This window comes from Penicillium chermesinum, assembly GCF_028974085.1.
Source record: "Penicillium chermesinum strain IBT 19713 chromosome Unknown utg000009l:1.0-952002.0:1.0-954369.0, whole genome shotgun sequence".
In the NCBI taxonomy this organism is placed as follows: domain Eukaryota; kingdom Fungi; phylum Ascomycota; class Eurotiomycetes; order Eurotiales; family Aspergillaceae; genus Penicillium; species Penicillium chermesinum.
In genome coordinates this window covers 159,193-172,891 of record NW_026695319.1, presented here as the reverse complement: position 1 = coordinate 172,891, position 13,699 = coordinate 159,193, and the positions used below count along the sequence as shown (strand labels likewise).

Below are 13,699 nucleotides of genomic sequence, written 5' to 3'. Positions count from 1 at the left end.
CCTGTGGTCATGGCGAACTCCGGCGACCTTGGTTCTCTCGTTATCTCTGGGGCTGATGTAGGTCTCATGGATTGCTGGGTGAACACTGAAAACCCTCGGTCCGGAGCGGCCCCACCTCCAGCCTAGGTTACTTTCATGGAATAAAACTTCAGGTATGAAAGTCCTGGCCTTCAGGGCTAGTGATGTGAAGGTGACGTTAAAAGCGTTGATCGCGGCTGTTTAAAAGGTCTTTACCTTCGCTCGCGGTAGTCTGCCGCGGCCGATCCCTCTAAATGCGACCGATCCCGGCGATTGCTATCCATGGATTATCTTGCCAGCCTTACGTGCGACTTCGGGTGCTCCACAGGGGGTGTTGTTCGATGACGTCGTGATCGGCAACTGGTCTCTTGCTCCAGGACAGGTATGAGGTTCTCGTTTCACCGCTCAACTGGCCGGGGTAGAGGTCCTTTTGTCCGGGGGACTTCGTAACGAGTTCGCAGCTACATTTGATCCCGTCTGGCCAGAAGTACGTCGCTAAACCAGAAAGACGGATGTATCAGGGTCCTCAGCCCGGGTGCTCTTGCGCCACACCGCCAATCCATACTATCTTAGTGGTGAATCCCTGTCCGCACCAACCGGGTATCCTTTTCCGCTAGAATAGGTCAGAAATTGAATCTCGATCCTGAGTGATTTCACATGAGTGTAATGCTGCAGTTTCCTTCCGGAGCCTCCTCCACGTCCAGCAAGCCCTCTACGTCCATGACCGTCTCCGTATGCAGCTTTCTCTACAGATGGCTGGCTCTACTCGCTCCAGATCCGATAGTCAAAACAAATTTCAAGAAAATGTCAATCTGAATGAACCCCTATTGCTATTAGAAAAATCGATTGACGCCAAAACTCCCCCTTTTTATGTAGCCATTATCCCAAAGTCATTAGAGTCGTGCCAATTAAAGAGGCAGACCAGAAATTCGTCCGTCACGCTGATGCTGGAAAAAGAAAGAAGAGCAGGGCAATTTGCCGCGAAGACCACCCGAAGAGACACGAGAAACAAAGAAGAGAGACCGAGATCCCGCACCTCGCATTTTCGAACACAAGATGATAAGATATGCCGAGTTCGTCGAGAGGAACGAGATGAAGGAATCAAGCGCATGGCCAGCCGAGCGTAGAAAAGGGCGTAAACGGGGAAAAGAAATAAGAATAGAACGGTTTAGCGGTAGTGGTACAGATCTCGGCCCGGAGGGATAGATTGGTTTACTCCAGACTCAAGCTGGGGATTTTCTCCCGTTTGCCGCCGGGGGCTTTGCCAGTGCTGTTGGTTGCAAATGACACTGGAGATGGCGGCGGTGCAGGAGGGAGGTTGTCCACCAGATGGGGCCGCTTGTCGGGCTTGGCATTAGATCCAACCATGATGGCGCGGATATCCTGGGTGAAAGAAAGAGCCTCGTGGGAGGTAGGCGGGACGACGGTGACGGGGGCAGTCTTGGAAGACATGGTGCTTTTGGTTGGAGATAGGAAGCTGGGGTCGGGAGCTTTTTGTAGGTGTTTCGTAGAATGATACCTCGGCACAGAGCGGAGGCGAATTTGAAGTTCGGGAGTCGGAGGACTGGAGATCTTTGATGTTCAAGCTGTTTTGTATAGTCAGCTTGTGCTGTTGCTTGTAGACATATGCCTGTCCTTCCGAAACTGCCCGAAGAAAGCGTTCGGGAGAACGGGGCTGAATGATGTAACTAGCACGGGCTCCAGATAAACTCACATGAAGGCGGAATGCAAGACTCAAGTTGGGGACCTGGCAAAGAATGCCGGGGAGATGGGGGCTTTATGGAGAAATTATGGACGATAAGCCAGGGTTGCAGGGGCTGAAATCCTGGGTGTGGATGGGGCGTTTGTACACGTTGGCGAGATAAAGTCTGAGAGCAGCAAAAGTTGTACAAGTACTTATAAGAATGTTCAGATCTGGGGCCCCCCCTGGAATGGTCCTCTTAGTTATACCCTCCCAAATGCTCAAGTTCCCACTCTTTTTGGTTTAATCATTAGCCGGGGAATAACCGCCTCACAATTCAAAGCGGGAAAAAAGCTAGAAAAGGAAAAGAAAAAGAAAAAGATGTGGAGTAAACTAGTCGGGGCATTCGTCAAGCCCCCCCTGGCGATGCTGCGACCAAAGTACTCAAGGCCCAGACCTCAGCCGGTTGGGGAATACATATAAGATCGCCCAGCCTGATCGCCTCATTCTCCTCACCCCCGTTACCCAATAATTGACCAAAGCCAGGGATGGGCATCCCCGACAGTAGTTCTCCCTCGCCTGATACGTTACCAGTGTGGGGAAAGCACTGTCACACATCAGGGAAAAAAGTGATCCCCATGGAACCACCAGCTCAAGGGCCACGGGCTCCGGGGAACCGGGGCCAGAATGCCGGGATCCCCCTTTTGCAATTCCCAAATGCAGTACCTTCCTAGTTGATTCTGAAAGCAAAACGGCGGTGGACAATATTCCTAAGTCCTTCCACGACTTCTAGCCTCGATCGTCGGGTGAATACCGGCGCGGCACCCTCTGCACAAGATCTTCCCAAGGACCAGACTGTCGGGCGTGCCAGAATCGCCTCGAAGCAGTCGCCTCTATACGGATCATCCCTTCTCTAGAAGCCGTTGACGCGAATGTTCACGTCATAGTAAAGAAAACCAGGGTTAGCACTGCAGGTTTGACCCTCGGATATCGACAAAATGTTTCATCCCGTCGTTATTGCAGGATTAGGGGGCGCTGGACGTGCCAAGTGGAGCAAACATGTCAGGGGTGACGGGCCAGTTCCTCCAATTGCTGAAGGGTGAGAAGAGCGGTGGAATTGCCCAACTCATCATGGGTATGGCGAATAGGTTTCCCCCAATATGTGGAGTCTCCTGTTTCCTCTATTGATTCCAACGCTTTTCCCCGGACGATAACAGGGGGGGAATTCCGCGGAGGTTATTGTGGCGCCCTGCAATGCGCTCTCCACTTTTCCACACAATGGGATTTTCCGGGGGTCAAGGGAGCCCCATATTATTCATGCCGGAGATTCCCTTGGAGAGCGCTTGATGCATTCCCTGGGGAACCAACCTGCTTCGGATGTTCTATGCACCATGATTACGATACATGCCAGACTTGGCGCCATATCTCCCCCTTATATGTAACAGCGCATCCCCCCCTGATGATGTGGCCTGGGGCTTTCTGAAATGATCAGCGTCCACTAGCTGATGGGTCATACCTGCCAAGTCCGGTGGATCACTCTGCCCCCCGGATTTGCAACCCCATCAGCCCTGTCACCTATTGAATCGTGCCAGCTTCTATGGCCGGCCTTATTGAGGCCTAATGTCCAATGAAGCAGTGCAATCAATCAAGATCAGCAGTCAGACTCGGCATCTTGTCGCTTCGTGGCGTGTTACGAGCTTGTCATCTATCACAGCCCGTTCCTGAAATAGATGCTCGTGGCCGCGGCCTAATAAAGACTGATGCTCACTGGACACCATTATCTTTTGACCCTAATCGTACTTTGAGGACACCTGGTGTTCCTGGAAAGCAAAAAAAGTACCAGAAGATGGTTCGTCACTGGAAATAGTCCCTGAATTTTCTGGTTCTGGAGGAATCCTTATTGATTGGCCCTTTAACCCCGCAAGGTGGCCATAATTCCATAACACACTTTCCACCAAGCAATCGGAGGCTAAGATGTACGACAACTTTGGAATCCATTGTATATCCCGACTCGACAGGCGTAGGCAGATGTCATCTTCAGCTGGCAAATCTCATCATCCAGGCAAACTTTTATATCATGAGATAGTAGCTCTGCTATTCCAAATCTCTGAGCAAAATCAATGTTGCCTGTCGCTGCAACCTTTACGTCGTGTCCACAGTTCGGAAAGTGGGATTAGTAACCAGGACAGAATCATGGATGTCTTGTGCAGACTCTGCGGAGGGAGCCGTCTCGGTAGTTCATCCGAAATGTCCGAGGAAAGGATCTATCGAAGGCCACACGGTTTTTGAGTGTAAGTGGAGATGGGCGCTAGGTTTAACATCGGTCGTGCCGGAGCAAAACATATGTTCCAAACCCCAGACATTCAGTAAGTGGACTCGTTCAGTTAGGATACGTCACTAGCGGGGCGAACAAACAAGGCTTCCGCCCGTGACTACCATTCCCAGGCCCGCCTTCAGAAAGATCGTGATGCAGTTCCAGCTGGACTAGGATCTCGGTGTCTGGTAGTTCCTCCTTGTCAAAACTATAGACACGGAGACAGCATCAACCCACCCACCACCTCTGCCGTCCAGATCATCAAGTTTCTTATCTGGCAGTTTTCAAAGGCTAAACTGACTTACATATCCACATCCCTGCTGGCGGCCTGTCTGCATGCCCCACACAGTACGCCATCTTGTCGTATCCAGTGGATCTGGCCCTGCCAACATTGTAGTCATGGCAAACCTGAAGACAGTCTCAACCCAGGTCAATCTTAGCTCAAACCTAATATACTCGCGGATGAGAGAACCAAATTGGAATGGAAGGCCCGTCTTCAGGATTTGCAACCCTTCAGGTCTGGTCGACCGTGTCGAAAGGCTAATAGTGAGCAATAGTTCGCTGTTGCTGCTAATCCTTCCTTGATGGATGATTCCCTCGCCGCTTTATTTGGGTTTGCTATATTTATGTAGCCCGAAGTCCCATTTCTTGTAAGCAGACTAGTATGCACTCTCCATGATATATACAATTTTGTCGGTCATATCGCATCTAAATCTTGCACTTCGGTACTTGTTACATTGAATTCCCCTCCATACTAGGATTCTTTTATCCTTGCTTTCCTATCATGAGGTTTTTCGGATTATGGTATCAGGATCACGATCTAATACGAATAGGAGTAGTGCGCAATTGAACGGTAATAAGTACCTCAAAGTCGAGGTCAATACAGAGAGGACCCGTTGTCCGTCATATATAAAATGGTGAGCCCTATACCACCAGGCTAGTATAGAGGCTAGGGGAGAGTTCTGAAATTTGGGAGAGCTCAAATCGTATACCGTACTGGATCCTTTGGCAGTATGTCTGTGGCTCTTTTCGATATTGATAGTAGAGCGTGGTAACGCCTTCAGTTGACGGGATTCAGTCTCGAAGGCCGGAAAACCCATGGAGTACTCCATAGAGTACCTTGAATTAGGGACTTCAGGTACATTGTTAGGTGTTTCAGTCCGAAATGGCTCCGTTACCCCCAACGAGTCCCACTTTATTGAAAGTCCCTTGGCTTGCAAGGTCGGAGGAGCCAGACTGAAGATATCACCACATCCAATACTCTGACATATTCTGGACCCTTCAAACGGGACACATCATTGGAGTCCGGAACATCCTTCCCCTTCCCAGCCAAGCTATTACCTCATTGTTCGCCGATCGGAATCCTCTTCCAATCGCGAATCCGCCGAGAGGGGCAAAGCCCAAATTATCACGTAAGAACCCCCCCCGCCACTCCAACGGGGCAGGTGAAGATTCTTTCGACGGGCGATCCATCCCGCCTGGTGATTCGCTCCTGGGGCATAAACGTGCCTAGGGGGACCTTGGGATCGAGCCACTACCCCGCGTGGACGATCCAGGTACCAGCCCCTCTATGGGGCGGTGACCGGGCCGGCGCAGCGAGCGACCTCCAACGAACCTGATTATTTCTCAAAATTTACAAATCTTTCCCCATTCCATGGGGTCGTCCGTGCGGGACGACCTGCTGGTGGCCTTGGTCTGATCTATTAGCGGTCCCTGGGCGAAAATCCCCCGGACTCTAGCCACAATTTGACCGCAGAAAACGTGGTAGGGCTGGGGCACGGGAGCCGGAGAGGACACGATTTGGCAAGATTTGGCACAATCTGAGGCATTTACTTTGACAACTAAGTTCGTTGACGACCTTTGCATGACACATCGCATTCCACAATATTCGACACACATTACTTCGATGAGGCCATTGGCGGACACGTCCTGTCTACCCCCCAGGTCCCCTCGACTGGAAAGTATGACCATCTCAGGTGACTATACCCCTTGGACCGTGCCCCCTAGAGAAGCGGGAATGGGAAATGTCTCGCTCTTATTGTCCTTTTTTTAGCCGTTTGGCCTCCGCCGGCTCTTGTTTGAGGCTTAGAGAATCACTTGACTGCGTCCAAAAGCATTGAGGCAATTAATTGCCCATTTTTCACGCTATTTTCGGCCCGCATGACGCAGCGGGATTTTCCCAGTCGGCTTTGCCCTCGGAAAAGGGCGATTTGTACCAATCACCATCGCGCCTATCGCCGGCTCTTAGTCATTCATGGGGAACGAGCGTGCGTCAAGTGGAGCTGGAGCCCTTCGAGACCGTCAACCAACTCCGCCTACCGTCGGTTATGACTGGCTGTGCCAGACATCCTGTCGCATAGGGGATTCCAGGTTTTGGGTTTGGGGGGGGTTTACAATTAGGATTAAATTTTTTCTGCTTTCTGGTGGCTTCTTCAGTTCCTACTTAAAAGGGCCCGCGTACCCCGGATTTTCAATGAAACCGTAAACACTTCCTGCTTCGATCGTCTCGAACTATACCGCTTAGTTGGTCCATGGCGACGGTGAGTCTTATCTGCCATTCCCTTTCAATCCCGGTTTTTTGTTGTTGTTGTTTTTTTGCCCCCTCTCTTCCACTCTCGATTTCCTTTCTAAACCCATCCCCCTTACCTCTTATCGGTCCCCGGAACCAGTTCCTGTTGGGACGGAAAGGGTCCTTTTGTCGATAGAGAAAGAAAAAAACGGGTCTAGGCAGCGATAAGCGCACATTCCTGTGCGCTTATCTCTCTGGGCCCCGCTGCAGCTCCCCAGGCCGACAACCAGTCTTTTCGCAGTTTCTAATTGATCTCTAGCGTTCTTTTCTTTCTTCTCGAATCTAGAGTCTTCAGACCAACATGTCCACTCCCATTTCCTCTACCACCCCCGTGTCCGAGACCTCCAATGGCGATGTGCCCCCCCGCACGCCCTCTCCCCAAGCTGGTCAACAGCCAAGATGGCAGCTCTGGCCCTAGTACCCCCATTGGTTTCCAGCGCCCTCACAATAAGCACTTCGATCATGTGGTAGGGTCAGCTCTGCGACAGCCTTCGCCCCAGCCTACTCATCTGGGAGTGCCGGGCACTCCCCACCGAGTGCTTTCCGAGGAGGACCCTGGTTACGTCGCTGCCACTTTCGAGGGCAAGCAGAAACAGATGGAGCAAGGTGCGTAATGTGGATAGTGGAGCGGCGCCGGGTCAATTTCTTTTCGCTAACAAATCCCAGTGATGGATCAATTGGAGGAGAAGGGCTTCTTTCCTAGTGATTTTGTCGTTTCTGAAACCACCTGGTTTTACAACATGCTGGGTATCGACGACACCTACTTCCAAACCGAGACCGTAGATGCCATTGTGACTCAGATCCTTTCTCTTTATGCGGCCAAGGTCGCGGCCTATGCGCGGGATGACAAGCAACTGGAAATCCGCCTCGACAAAGAGGCTGAAGACCACGCCGTCTATATCGACACCAGTAGGCCTGGTGTGTCCTCCATGCACGGTCCTCGATATGAGCAGCGTATCGACGAAAAGTACCTGAACACCTCAAAGGGCTCGGAAAGCTATCGTGTGGAGACTTTCCGTTCCCCCACTACTCTTCCGGGGACAATGGCCAGCAGCTTCGTTGCTACTTCGTCTACAAGTGCCAATTCGCCAATCCCAACCCCTCGCCGAACGAGACCAACATTGAAATCGTCGGCGAGAAGCGTTTCTTGCAAAAGGCGACTGAAAACACCAAGGCGATTTACCAGGAGATCATCACCACCGCCGTGGGCCGCACTGGTCCTGTGATCGAAATGTTCGAGATCGAAGGTAGTCGCGAGAAGCGATTGGTAATTGCCTACCGCCAGGGCTCTGCCATGGGTTTCTTCAGCGCTTTGTCCGATTTGTACCATTACTACCGCTTGACTAGCTCCCGGAAGTACGTGGAGCAATTCTCCAATGGTATCACTGTTATTTCAGTGTACCTTCGTCCTTCCAGCAATGCTGAGGTTTCCTCGCGATACCCCCCCATCGAGGCCGCGATCCACCAGATTATGAAGGAGGCCTCTCTCCTGTACTGTATCCCCCAGAACCGATTCCAGGGCCACTTCGCTACTGGTCGACTCAGCTTGCAAGAGACCATCTATGCTCACTGTGCGTGGGTGTTTGTACAGCAGTTCCTCAACCGTCTTGGCTCAGAATACAACTCTCTTGCAGCCTTGCTGGACTCCAACAACAGTGTTCACGCAGAGCTGCTTTCCAAGATCAAGAAGCGCCTGCGCACAGAGACTTTCACTGCCGACTACATCTTCGAGATCATCAACAACTACCCCGAGCTGATTCACAAGCTCTACCTTGATTTCGCCAATACCCACTATGTGCAGACTCAGGGTCCCAACGGCGATGATTTCTTGCCTACTCTCAGTTACCTCCGTCTGCAGGTGGACGAGGTGCTGGACAGCACAAAGCTGAAGCAGTTGATCCGGAGCACCACCATGAACGAACATGACGAGATGGTCATGACTTCGTTCCGTGTCTTCAACTCCTCCATTCTGAAGACCAACTTCTTCACTCCCACTAAGGTGGCCTTGAGTTTCCGTCTGAAGCCAGACTTCTTGCCAGAGCATGAGTACCCTCAGCCTCTCTACGGTATGTTCTTGGTTATTAGCTCTGAATTCCGCGGCTTCCACCTGCGATTCCGAGACATCGCGCGTGGAGGCATCCGAATCGTCAAGAGTCGAAATAAGGAGGCATACGGCATCAACGCTCGCTCGCTATTCGACGAGAACTATAACCTTGCCAACACTCAGCAGCGCAAGAACAAGGATATTCCCGAGGGCGGTGCAAAGGGTGTCATCCTCCTGGATGTGGCCCACCAGGACAAGGCGCGGGTCGCCTTCGAGAAGTACATCGACAGTATTCTTGACCTCCTTCTGCCCCCCGTGAGCCCCGGTATCAAGGACCCTATTGTCGATCTTCACGGCAAAGATGAGATCCTGTTCATGGGTCCTGATGAGAACACTGCCGAGCTGGTTGACTGGGCTACCGAGCACGCTCGTGCTCGTGGTGCTCCTTGGTGGAAGTCCTTCTTCACCGGGAAGAGCCCCAAGCTGGGCGGTATCCCTCACGACACTTACGGCATGACCACCCTCTCGGTCCGCCAATACGTGCTCGGAATCTACCGCAAGCTCAACATTGATCCTTCCACCATCCGCAAGCTGCAGACCGGTGGCCCCGATGGTGATCTGGGTTCCAATGAAATTTTACTGTCCAACGAGAAGTACTGTGCTATTGTCGACGGATCCGGAGTCATTGTCGACCCTCAAGGTCTGAACCACGAGGAGCTCCTGCGCTTGGCCAAGAAGCGTGTCATGATCTCCGAGTTCGACCTATCCAAGCTCTCCCCGAGGGCTACCGCGTTCTGGTGGACGAGGTGAACGTGAAGCTTCCCAGTGGTGAGATCGTACACAACGGTATGATGTTCCGGAACACCTTCCACTTGCGCCACGTTGAGAAGTTCGACACTTTCGTCCCCTGTGGTGGTCGCCCCGAGTCAATTGATCTTTCAACTGTCGGCAAGCTTATTCAAGACGGCAAGGCTATTGTTCCGTACATTGTCGAAGGTGCCAACTTATTCATTACCCAGGACAGCAAGCTCCGCCTGGAAAAGGCTGGCTGTATCCTGTTCAAGGACGCTTCCGCCAACAAGGGTGGTGTTACTTCGTCATCTTTGGAAGTTCTCGCCTCGCTTTCTTTCGACGATGCCGAGTTCGTGGCCAACATGTGTGTTGGTGAGGACGGTGCTGTGCCAGAGTTCTACCAGGCCTACGTGAAGGAGGTCCAGGAAATCATCAAGCAAAACGCCACTCTCGAGTTCGAAGCCATTTGGCGCGAGCACGAGCAGACCGGTGTATTGCGCAGCGTGCTCAGTGACCGTCTCAGCCTCGCCATCACCAAGCTGGATGAGGAGCTCCAGCAAACCGAGCTCTGGCACAACGTGGCTCTCCGCCGCTCTGTGCTTGGAGACGCTCTACCGCGTCTTCTTCTGGATAAGATCGGATTGGATAAGATCCTGGAACGAGTGAGTATTTCCCTCACACCACACATCAATCATTCCATCAGTACTGACTATGTGCAGGTTCCCGAGAACTACCTTCGTGCCATCTTCGGTAGCCACTTGGCTAGCCGATTCGTGTACGAGTATGGCAACAATCCCAGCCAATTCTCCTTCTTTGACTTGTAAGCTCCATTTTTCTGCACCTGCTGATTTTCCGGGCCTTGATGCTAACCAGTGTACAGCATGACCAAGCGTTTGCAAAAGATCCAGTCATAGATGTTCATCCGACTGCGACCAATTCTGTGTTCATGTTCATCTGTTCAACCCCGGCGTCCCATGAAAGATATACTTAATAAGGAAACTTAGCCAGTGCTTGTTTCCCTTGACGAATGTATGGCCTAGAAAAAGTCTATCGAATTTCCAATTGCATTGGCATCGAAATGCTCTGGGGTACTCCTTTGTATCTGCGCTAAAAGTGCTTCACTCCGTATCATGATTTGTAGTATATCCGTCCAGCGTGAAATACCTTGTTCAATTAGCCCGAATCCGATATTCGTGCTTGACAAACTCCGCGATGATGAGCACAATACTGACGGCCTAAGTCACCTGTTAGTCCTCGGAGTTTCCGGGGGAGCCCCTGTGTTCTCGTCTTTTCAGGGGCGAGAAAAGGAAAGACGGGAAAAAGCAAAGGAGATTACTCACCAATAATAAATCCACGCCCTCGGCAACCTCGACCTCCCATCTTGGCATTGACCCAAATATATGAGAATCAAGCACCCGTTCCTTGCGCACATAGATGATCCGCTTTTCTCCCATCGTGACAATCGCCTCCGTGCTATTGAGTTGCACCACCTTCAAGTCCACCATTGCATTCACCGTATCCACAATGCCGCCCTCAGACCTCGGCCTGGGCGGCGGAAACGAGGCCGTCGAAGCCGGCGCCGGCTCTCCCGGAGGCTCAATCGCATCCAGCAGATCCCGCAAGGAAGTACTCGAGAACCGCCTCACAGACTCATAAGACGGCAGCGGCGCCTGCTGGCGATCCGCACGCACCTTGTCGTCCTCATCAAGCGACTCTTCACTCTCCGCCCCGCTGCCACTACCCTCGCTCCCCCCATTACCATGTCCTTGGCCATTGGCCTCCCCACGCCTCACCCCCCGCGCATGGTCCTCCGCTAGCACGGCGCTGTACGGCGGCGGTGTATACGGCGGTGGGGCGTCGGGCTCGGGCTCCTGTCGGCGGCGAAAGGGCGGGTTCCGGCGCGAGGAGGAGAGCGTATGCCGGCGCGGGTGCGGGCTGCGATAGGCGTCCAGCCGCCTGTTCATGTTCATATTCATATTCACCAGCTCGTCCGCGTCCCAGCGGCCCGAGGCGAGCGCGTTCTCGAAGCGGACGGCGATCTTGATCCCGATGCCCCAGCGCAGCTCGGCGCTCAGCAGGTCATCGCCGACGCCGCCAGGCCGTTTCACGGTCCATTGGCCCCGCCACCAGATCCGGCGGAGCTCGAGGAGGGGGCGGCCGTTTGGGTCGCGGATCTCGCGGTGTTGCGAGTTGCTCCAGAGGCGGCCGAAGACGGTGTAGAGGAGGGTACTGCGGCGGGGGCTGGTGACTTCTTCGTCGCTGCGCAGCTGGTGGATGCTGAAGTCGCGGCCGGAGAGGGTGTTTTCGCGGATGACGCGGAGAGTGGTGGGGGCGTTGGTCAATCGGTCTGGTGAAGGGGAGAGTAGATGTGAGCGGCGGAGGGCGACGGGTTGGTCAGGGGGCTGCAGGGATGGGTTCGGCATGGCAGCATTGTATTCTTGGGGAGCCTGACTTGTTTGAGGGGCGTGAAAATGGGGAGATCTAGGAGAGCTGTAGGGTTAAATGGAGTCGCGTAGTGCAGCAGCGCGGGGTGGACTTGGCGGTGGTATGACTGGCAGTAATAAACCGCTCGTGCTCAAGGCAGCCATTTATGGGCGAAGGAACTATTATTCTTTGGTTCTTGGCATTACGGCTTAGACGTTTTCGATAGCGGAAGTGAGGGGGTGTTTTAGTGTCGTAGACTAGTATGAGATAAGAGCTCAGGTGGAGGTACCATTGGGGGGACTGAGCGGGAGAGGGGAGCGTGGGAAGATCAGACCGCGAAGTGCCCCATGGTCTACTCGTAGTCGATCTTTCTCTCGAAGAACTAAACAAGCGACGAAGTAAACAATACTTGGCAGGTTCAGGTACGGCTGTCATCCGCCAAGTTCCATGGAACGGGGCCAACAAAAGTAGGACTCCGCTCAAACGGTCCTCCTGGAGGGAGGCTAGTGATGCACTAACGTGCAGGATAATGGGGCCAATCATCTGGCGGCGGGAATCCATGTTCCCTGAGGTCTAGATCTATAACGTCTCAATCAGAGAGTGAAGCGAGATTTGGGACCACCGCCGGTCCTCTGCATACCACACATCGTTACACCTATCAAGGTCTCCAGAAAGACACGCACCAAGGTCAGTGTCGACAATCCAATGACGGTGGATACTATTGTATAGATCCACTTCTCCCTATTCAAGTTCCCAGCATAATTGTGTACATAGCATAGCTGCTATGCAATTATGCATACAAGAGACATGCGTCTCGGGGGCTTGACAACAGACAAGAATGGAAGTGAGACTCCATGTTGACCATGTGCTCAAGCGACATGCGGAACAGAAAATGTGTCAGACAGTTCCAACCGAAACGGATCAGGACATCTCATGGGCGCCAGGGCGGAATCTCAATATCAAACGGGTTGAGGCTTTAGAACTTAAGGGGGCATGATCCTAAGATTCCATGATCAGAGATGATCGACGAGAAGAACAGCCAGGATAGCCCGGAATACCCAAGATACCAAGGATACCCCTGACGCTAAACCTAAGCCAAGATCTGCGTTCCCTGATGCAGAAGGCGGGGGAGTATAACTAAATGCCTCCGCCACCTCGTGGCTGGCCGCCTGTACTTGATACGCGCGAACCTGAACGCCATCTGTGGATCGACGGCGCGTATGGCAGTATCCGGTCCAATTCCCAAGTTCTGGGTCTCAATTCTGCTCCCATTGAATCCTCAGATCGGGGTCCTCTTGAGCCCGGTGGGGCTGACCAAAATTCCAGTCCCACCGCATTCCGGGGCGCACAAGTTTGCTGCCGTCGAATTGGCCATCGTCCTCCCGGACCCTACGATTTCTGCTCTTAGCGCAGGCTTAGCGACAGGGAGTCAAAACTGTAAATTCCACGATGTATTCCCCATATGCTACTGTTGAGTTCGAGGGATCCCTGTTCCTGAACAGCCTGCGGGTGGTTCCAGAGGGTTCTAGACTGATCACCATGGATCGGCTTCAGGAACACCAAGCGCAGACACGTCTGCTCCGGCCCACTTGACAATTTTCTTGGAACGACGCCACTGGGTTTAATGCGAGATGGGGGTTATGACTTCAAAGGGCGTTAGTGCCGTGGGTCTACCGACCATCGAAGAATCTCCGGTCACTGGCTCGGCATTCGTCTCGCAATGAAAAACCCTTCTCCACCCCGGATCACGCGGCGTTTCTTCTTGCTTTTCCTCCAGAGCATGACTTACCTTCACTTCTGGGGCTGCTCAGAGGACTTACTGCCGTACTTGCAAACGCTCTGGTACCCGAGTTAACA

At 52.8% G+C, this 13,699-nt stretch overlaps 5 protein-coding genes across 5 annotated transcripts; 2 read left to right on the top strand and 3 right to left on the bottom strand.

The window, feature by feature from the left end:
* Nucleotides 1-1,230: 1,230 nt before the first annotated feature.
* Nucleotides 1,231-1,470, bottom strand: N7468_010503 (uncharacterized protein; the record flags this gene model as incomplete). The annotated part of the gene is made up of 1 exon (XM_058479798.1): nucleotides 1,231-1,470. One exon carries the CDS (start codon nucleotides 1,468-1,470, stop codon nucleotides 1,231-1,233), a length of 240 nt encoding a protein of 79 aa, XP_058325321.1.
* A 4,169-nt stretch (nucleotides 1,471-5,639) lies between these two features.
* Nucleotides 5,640-5,984, bottom strand: N7468_010502 (uncharacterized protein; the record flags this gene model as incomplete). Its single annotated transcript, XM_058479797.1, has 1 exon — nucleotides 5,640-5,984. The coding sequence occupies one exon, from the start codon at nucleotides 5,982-5,984 to the stop codon at nucleotides 5,640-5,642; it is 345 nt and encodes a 114-aa protein (XP_058325320.1).
* A 945-nt stretch (nucleotides 5,985-6,929) lies between these two features.
* Nucleotides 6,930-10,332, top strand: N7468_010501 (glutamate dehydrogenase (NAD(+)); the record flags this gene model as incomplete). The annotated part of the gene is made up of 6 exons (XM_058479796.1): nucleotides 6,930-7,188; nucleotides 7,249-7,586; nucleotides 7,634-9,365; nucleotides 9,398-10,080; nucleotides 10,138-10,238; nucleotides 10,299-10,332. The coding sequence occupies 6 exons, from the start codon at nucleotides 6,930-6,932 to the stop codon at nucleotides 10,330-10,332; spliced, it is 3,147 nt and encodes a 1,048-aa protein (XP_058325319.1).
* A 255-nt stretch (nucleotides 10,333-10,587) lies between these two features.
* On the bottom strand, nucleotides 10,588-11,841 carry N7468_010500 (uncharacterized protein; the record flags this gene model as incomplete). The annotated part of the gene is made up of 2 exons (XM_058479795.1): nucleotides 10,588-10,653; nucleotides 10,759-11,841. The coding sequence occupies 2 exons, from the start codon at nucleotides 11,839-11,841 to the stop codon at nucleotides 10,588-10,590; spliced, it is 1,149 nt and encodes a 382-aa protein (XP_058325318.1).
* A 1,142-nt stretch (nucleotides 11,842-12,983) lies between these two features.
* On the top strand, nucleotides 12,984-13,250 carry N7468_010499 (uncharacterized protein; the record flags this gene model as incomplete). The annotated part of the gene is made up of 1 exon (XM_058479794.1): nucleotides 12,984-13,250. The coding sequence occupies one exon, from the start codon at nucleotides 12,984-12,986 to the stop codon at nucleotides 13,248-13,250; it is 267 nt and encodes an 88-aa protein (XP_058325317.1).
* Nucleotides 13,251-13,699: the final 449 nt, after the last annotated feature.